Source organism: Elephantulus edwardii, unplaced genomic scaffold (genome assembly GCF_000299155.1).
Source record: "Elephantulus edwardii isolate Elephantulus edwardi_28Jun2011 unplaced genomic scaffold, EleEdw1.0 scaffold00070, whole genome shotgun sequence".
NCBI classification, from domain to species: Eukaryota; Metazoa; Chordata; class Mammalia; order Macroscelidea; family Macroscelididae; genus Elephantulus; species Elephantulus edwardii.
Genome location: NW_006399820.1, coordinates 3166989 through 3175160, shown reverse-complemented (window position 1 = coordinate 3175160; position 8172 = coordinate 3166989). Strand labels below are relative to the sequence as shown.

General features: G+C 38.1%; 1 protein-coding gene across 1 annotated transcript in view; it reads right to left on the bottom strand.

Annotated features, from left to right (window-relative positions):
* TDP2 (tyrosyl-DNA phosphodiesterase 2) overlaps positions 1 to 8172 on the bottom strand; it is a 31601-nt gene that overhangs the window by 15760 nt on the left and 7669 nt on the right. Inside the window, 2 exon segments of the mRNA XM_006903665.1 lie at positions 2117 to 2287; positions 5089 to 5310. Of these exon segments, the coding sequence (XP_006903727.1) occupies positions 2117 to 2287; positions 5089 to 5310 (393 nt within the window).

Sequence of the window (8172 nt, the reverse complement as noted above, 5' to 3'; positions counted from 1 at the left end):
TTCATTGACTATGCAAAGGCTTTTGACTTGTGTGGATAACAAGCTATGGCTGACACTGAGAAGAATGGGAATCCCAGAACATTTGATTGTGCTAATGTGAAACCTATACGTGGACCAAGAGGCAGTCATTAGAACAGAGCAGGGAGACACTGGATGGTTCAAAATCAAGAAAGGGGTCCATCAAGGATGTATTCTGTCTCCATACCTTTTCAATCTGTATGCAGAACAGATCATCTGAGACACTGGGCTGTACGAGGAAGAATGTGGCATCGGGATTGGTGGAAGAATCATCAACAACCTGCGTTATGCAGATGGCACAACCCTGCTCGCCGGTTGTTGTTAGGTGATGGCAAATATGACTCATAGTGACCCTATGAACAACAGATCTTAACCCTGTTGAATCTGGTGCCGTCTTCATCATCTCTAATACACTTGAATCCATTGTGTCAATTCATCTTGCTGAGAGTCTTTCCCCTCTTGCACTCTATCCTTCAAAGCATGATGTCCATTTCCAAGAAATGGCCTCTACTAGCAACATGCTCAAAGTATGTGAGATAAAGTTTTGCCATCCTTGCTACTTAGGAGCGTTCTGGCTACACTTTTCCCAAGACATAACTATTTGTTATTTTGGTAGTCCATGGGATATTCTGCAAAGGTGTGTTTTCTGATTTGGGGTTGAGATTAGGGTATGAGATGATAGCATTTGGCCTCGCCTTTAAAAAGGCTTTTGGGCCCTTGGGCCTGGTTTTTGTGGATCTCCCAAATAAAACTGGCTTGGAAGCAGGAGTGGCACCCACTTCCAAGAAAAAAAGCTTGCCTCTGGAAACTGTATGAACCGGGAGAAAAGATAAAAGTTTTGCATTGAAGACTTTCGTTCAAGGGTCGCTATGTGTCATCTATGACTCTAATGCACTTAAGAACAACAACAACATGAGATATTCCATGCTTTTTTCCAACACTACAACTCAGAAGCATAAATTCTTCTTTCATCCTTATTCATTGTTTAGCTCTCAATTACACAGAAAGCTACTGAAAAGATGATGGGCTGAATCAGGTACACCTTATTCTTCAAACTGGCATGTTCCTCAGTATTTTGGACAGGTTCCTAACCGTGGACTTCCCCAATGCACTATGACTCCTAATCTCTGTACAATTGGTACCCAAGCCATTTGATTATAAACCCAAGTTAAGATGAAATCACTGGCAGTTTCAATCTTTTCTCCATCTATCATGATGTTGCTTATTGGTCCAATGTCTCTGAAAACCTGCTGGAGGGTCAGCTATGAGTTGTTTCAACTCCATGACATTTAATAACAACAAGGGATAATAATTTAGAGAGGGGGGAAAAGGAAAGCAGACTTTACTAATTATTGTTATGTACTGTCATGTCAGAACCAACCCATAGTTGACCCTCCACTGGGTTTTCAGAGGCAGTAAATGGCACGGGAAGAGACTGTCCATCTCTCTCCCATGGAGCAGCTGGTGAATTTGAACTGCGTATCTTATATTGATAGGGCAATTCCTTACAACTAGCTTCAATGGCTTAGTAGTAAGGAACCACATACAAACACAAAGGTACACAGTTCAAATCCACCAGCTGTTCCGTGGGAGGGATATGGGCAATCTCTTCCCATAACATTTGAAAACTCTCTGGAGGATAGCTATAGGTGATTAGATAATACACAAGAACACATTTATAAAGGTGCTTCTGAACAATTTTAACATTTCTCAACTGAGCTTAGAAGAAAGGGACAGGAAAATAAAGAAGGTAAAAAAGACTGTTATTCTTATCTTGCACCTAGTAATATTACAAATAAACCCAGCTCTTCTAGTCATTATTTTCTTAATATTACTCTTGTTAATCCAATATATATAAAGCTTTGTGTTGTCTGTCTCATATGTGTTATCTATTTCAACCCAAATCCGGTAGGAGCCTCTCTGGCACCTGCTTCCTCTGTACTAAGTACACAGCAGTTTACATATATATTTGCTGAAGTGTATTTGCAAGATCACTTACATGCTTTTACTATACAAAGGTCCTAGTTTTAACAGCTCTGGTTAAAGGAAACAAAACTAGTTTTCACAGCAGTTATCTTCACTAACTTTTGTCACTTACTTCTTGATCCCTTAAATTTGTATCTCCTGCAAATATAACTGTAGCTGACTCCGGAGCATCTTGCATTTCCTTTAGAACCACTTTTAACTGATTTATTCGTTCTTCAGCATGGCCTCTGGTACTCTCCAAATGCGAAGTCATAAGGTAGAGTTCATTTCCCGAAACCGTCACCTACAACAGTATAGTTAAAGTCATTTCAACTGCTCACTGCCCAGTAACATGGAAATCTGATAGCAGAATCAGCGTAATATTCATTGGATTGCATATATTTACCTAATCAAAACTGTGCAATCAGTACTGTGTTCATCCTGTTGGGTCAAAACAAGTATAAGGAACTGATCCTATCCCCAAAGAAAACTCCAAAGCAAGTACCTAGCCACCTAAAATAGCACTTCCAATGTGAGTCTGTCCTTAAAGCCCACCAGAGGAACTGTCTCTGCTATGCATTTCTACAGCATAATGAACAGACTGATTTGAAAGTCCTTTATACTAATTATAGCTCAATTACTTCTTCTTTACAAAGTTGAGTCATTTGGAAATGAATGCAGTTCCTACTTATTACAATGGAGCCTAGGAGGTATAAACATCTACCCAGAGTCCTCAAAAGAAAGACATGAAAGTTACTTATGAAAAACAAGTCATTAAAAACTTTGTGGAGCTTAACTGGTTTCAATGGTGAGGTTTCTATCTGTTGTTCACATGCTTCCTCTGAGTAAGAGCCAACTTGACAGCACCTAATAATCCATTCTTAAAAGGCTCTATTGTTGCTGATTCATAAGGATTCTATGAACAAGAGATGTGAACCTTGTCCCATCCTGTTCATCTCTGACACAACTGAGCTTATTGCTCGGGTCTTGGTGTCAATCCATATTGTGAGAGTCTGGTAGAGTGTATAGTAAGGGACCTCTCCAAGTTATTACTAAGGAGCAATAATGTCAGTTTGAAGACTAAAGTGCACATGATTCAGGCCATGGTCTCTCTAATCACTTGCTATGCATCTAAAAGCTGGACAATGAATAAAGATGACAAAAGAATTGATGCCTTTGACTTGCAGTGTTGGACAAAAGTAGTGAATATCCCATGGACTGCCTGAAAAAATAAAAGAGCCCTTGAGTAGATAGGTACTAAAAAAATGTTAGTCAAAGAGTGAATAAGAACCATTTATCATTTGCAATGAAGGCATCAGCAATATCATTATTTATTTTTAATAATTTGCTTAATTTTAAGAATTTATTTAATGCTATTATTTGTCAGTTTATAAACTGTCTACAGTCAAGTCCAAATTCTTTCATATTGAGAATTCAATGTCCTTCTATAATCTGGTGGCATCACACCATCCCTCTTCCCCCTTTTATTTCCAAAAGCCAACAGAATAGCATGTTGATTAACACATATAAATATGTTGCCTTTACCAATATGGAGCAATTTGCTCATAGTGGTTCCTCCACTGAATCACTGTATTTCTCCATATCATAATGTCTATATCTTACCTATTTTTCAAGTTCAACTCACATACCATTTCCTTCATGAAAACTTCACTAAAAGTTTCTAGCTAAACGTTTTCCTTCCTGTGGTGTATCGAGGCTTTTGTTCAAATGGCTTTCCTAAACCACTACTCTTAACTCTTCACTTTATGATTAGGAGGAACATGCAAATAGGTTGTTAGTCTATCAATGAGGGGACTGGCCAATTTTATCATTCCAGATTTAAACTGAGCAGATCTGCAGCAGAAAAGAGGGGATCTCACTACCAGCAAGAAAGAAGCAGAAAACACAGTGTGAGTCCATCAGGGCCACGATTAGGTGCCTTTGCCTAAGTTTGCTAGCAGATTAAATAAGAGACACCATAATTGGCAAGACTTACTTGTAACACTTGGTCTAAGGCTGAAGGTCCAGCAAGCAGCTTAAGATACTATTCTGACAGAGAAACTGTATCCTGTGACAAGCTTAAATTGCAACCTGTTAACTTCCCTAACAAATTCCGTATTTCAGACCCAGTACAACTGTAGTATTAGTGTTAGAATTGGTAGAAAATAGGTAGGGGAGTGTGGGAGGCAAGTCTGTGAATTCATAGAAATTGGTTTTATATTGTGAATCCTGTTGATGGAAATGGGATTCCCTTTGTGGAGTTAGTAGAGGTCAAAACTAATCCTCCTCACACTACCCATTCCTTTCACACTTCTCTAAATTTCCACTGATTACCCACTTAGAGCTCTCCAGGAGTACTTAAATGTAACAAAAGAAAACCACTGCTGTTGAGTCAATTCTGACTCAGTGCAAACCTATAAAGTAAAAGAAAACTGACCCACACTGTTTCTAAGGCTATAAAATCGAAAGTTTCTAAGGTCGTAAAGAGACATAATTTTTCTCTCATAGAACAGCTGGTGAATCTGAACTGCCAAGATTGAATCCAGTGTGTCACCTGGGCTCTTTTGGAGTTATGGAAGCCTCTTTTATTTTCGTTATTATGTATTGGGAGCTCTGGTGGCTTAGTGCTAAGTAACTGTGTTGCCATCCCAAAGGTAAGTGGTTTAAATTTACCAGCTGCTACACAGGAGAAAGGTGGGCAACCTCCTCCCATGTGATTTACAGCCTCTAAAAATCTGCTGGGTTAGCTATGCGTTAGTTCCAGGCCAGCTATAACACCAGCACCACATTATCACCATCATATTAGTTACTATGTTTGTCTTTCACTTACTAACCTGTACATTTTAAGAGAGCGCAATATATTTGAATAATTTTTTCCAGACCTCACAGAGTACAGTACCATGACAGTAAAAATGTTACTTTAAGAAGCAAATGTGGAATATTAACAGATCCTTAAATATTCTTAGAAAACTTTTATAATGCAACAAATATTTTAACAAGTTTATACTTGAAATTTATGTAAAATTTTATTTGAAAGAATCTAAAACTGAGAAGCAAAAAGGTAACATTGCAATCATGAAACTATAAAAAATAGTCAAGACTTACATGTACACATAAAAGGTTTCTCATCATTTTGGTACTTGGAAATGGAATAATCTCTTTGCTTTTTAACTTGACTCTTGATTTCTTTAACAAGATAGCTGTGAAATATCCTTCTTCATTACCTTCAAATGGTTGTGGAAAAAAATTTAGGCTGGGAAAGAAAATACACTTAGGGTATTTATAGTCTATCACATATTCCTCAATTAGTAAGACATGTAACGGGATCTAAATATTTCAAGATGGTCAACAGAGCTTCTAGATTTACCTACTTGCTCTTAAGTTTCAACTGAAGGAAATATAAACACTCCTAAGTTACAAAGTAATTATAGTGCCAATATTGTATCAGAAAATTTGATAAACTTCTGAAAGAAGTTTGACTTGCATCAAAACCAATTAATATGGATTTACTTTTTTCCACTCTGGTGAACCACCAAAAGTACAATAAATGAATGAAAAAATGTTAAAAATGTATAATTCTACAAGAAAAACAAACTGAGACCAGGAATAAAGAGGGCAATGAATTAAGACTTCCAACAGTACTCAGAAAACAGATGGTAAAGTGAGTAAGGAAAACAACTGGGTTGACATAGCAGAGGACAACCAGTAGGAAGCAATCAAATTTGTTATAAAAGTCATAAAATACTTAGTATCATAAAAAGTGGAAAGAAAGTGCTGGACAAAGAATAGACAGAGTGAGTTCAAGGTCTTAGATGTGAAGCTACTCTGCATGGCTCTCCCACAATCAAGGGGTCACTCCTCAACTCAGCCAAGAGACTAGAGGCACATAAAGGAAATGGAATTTTAGTGACTCTGCAGTCATCTGCTGCTGTGTGGAGGGTATGTGTGTTGGTGGAAGGAGTACTCAGGGATTGCCCGAGGTATGGAACTGAAAACTGGGCTTAAGTGAAAATGTGACGGAAAAGAGAAAGCCTAGGCTTCACTCCTTTAACCTGCTTTCAAATGAAGAAAAACCAAGCTGAAGGCCCAGTTCCAATATCCAGCAGACAGAAAGCTAAAAAACTGACAAAGTGAGTAGTTTCAGATGAAAGGTATCTATGTACTGATCCACAAACAACACTTTTGGTAGCACAGACAAAAGTCAAGAAATCAAAATATGTATTGCAATGGAAAAGTCTGCTGTCAAAGACCTCTCCAAGTACTAAAGAGCATGACGTCAGTTTGAAGACTAAAGTGCACCAGGATCAGGCTATGGTCTTTTCAATCATTTGCTATGCATCTGAGATCTAGACAATGAATAAGGATGACAGAGGAATAGATGCCTTTGAATTGTGGTGTTGGAGAAGAGTCCTTAATATTCCATAGAATGCCAAAAGAAGAAACAGGTCTGTCTTGGAGAAAGGGTAGCCAGAGTGCTCCTTAGAGGCAAGGGTGGTGAAGCTTCATCTCACATACTTTAAGCAGGTTTGTAGAAGAGGCTATTCCTTGAAAAGGAACACCATGCTTGGAAAGGAGAAGGATTAGCGAAAGAGGAAGACCCTCAACTTGAACTGACACAGTGACTGCAACAATGGGTTCAAGGAGGTCAGAGAGGGTAAAAATGGCACATGATGATAGGTTCAGGGCTTAGATCTGTGGTTTACAAGGTCATACAAGATTTGTACTCAACTGGATGGTACCTAACAACAACATATGCAACATACACATTGGCATAAATAAGTTTGTTTCATAATCAATCCCTTAATGAAGTGCATTAACTAGACCAGCTAATGGTCACCTTTTTAATGCCTTAGTTAAAATATGAACCAAAAGTCAAGGACTTCTACACATTTAAGAAACAGATCTAGTGAAAAGGAAAACAAGGCAAGAAGGTAAAGAGATTAAAGACTAAAACAAAAAGCTCACAAAACAAAACTTAACCTCAAGAGATGTGATACAGCAGTCGCCAATTTATGATGATGACAAACTGAACTATACTTATAACTATCTGTCTTTGAGTGGGTTTGATGGACTTTTTTGGGTGGTGGAGGTGGTGGGTTGTTTATATTTAATCAATCTCCTGTGTGATTTACAGCTTCTGAAATCCTGTTGGAGGGTCAGCTATGAGTTGGTTTTTACTCTCCGGCCCTAATAATGGTAACAGAAGATGCTAAATACCTTCATAAGCTTGAGAGAAATGATCTTCAATATAGTAACGTATGCCCAGTCAACTATCAGCCAACCATGAAGGTAGAGCATAGACATTTTAAGTATGCTAGGATCCTGGAGTGGAAGTTTAAGAGGACTTTCTCTCAGGATCTTCCAGGAAAAGAAGCTGTACATGACAGTTGTACTTAAGTTTAAATTAAAGTCATACTGACCACATCATAAGAGACTGACAGCAGCATGATATGGTCAGAATCAGAGAAATCCTGATTGCTTGAGACTTAGGACATCACATCAGGGGCTGGTCAATGGGAGACAGGTATTGAATGTTGTAAGCAAAAGTAGGAAGGGTTGGTGGTGGAGTAGGGAAAGGGTGGATTTTTAAAAAACAACAACAACAAAACACCCACAAAACCCCAAACCAACCAAACATGTAGCTGAGTGGGCAGCAACACTGAATATTGGTCTTTCTAATTGGTAAATGTCTTTCACCTACTCTTTTCTGTAGAATACTTGTCTGTCACATACTACTATATATATTTAAAAATTGAGACAGACTAGGAAGAAGGATTGGCCATCCACTTCTGAAATTACAGGGCTTTGAAAACCCTATGTACAATAAAGTACACTTATATCATCATTTGGATTAATAGACATGGCAATTGAAACTGAGATCTCAGAAATGGAAACACGGAGAAAGAGAAACAGCTGAAAGGAAACACTAGTGATTGGAACATGGAATGTGAGAAGCATGAATGGAGGAAAATTGGACATGTTAAGAAAGAAATGGAACGCATAAATATTGACATACTAGGTATTGGCGAAATGAGATAGCTTGGTATGGGACATTTTGAATCAGATGATCATATGATTTACTATGCCGGGGATGAAAAGGTGAGAAAAAATGGGGTTGGTTTCGTAATTAAGAAAATCATTTCTAGATCTATCCTGAAATACAATGTGGTGAGTGACAGGATAATATCC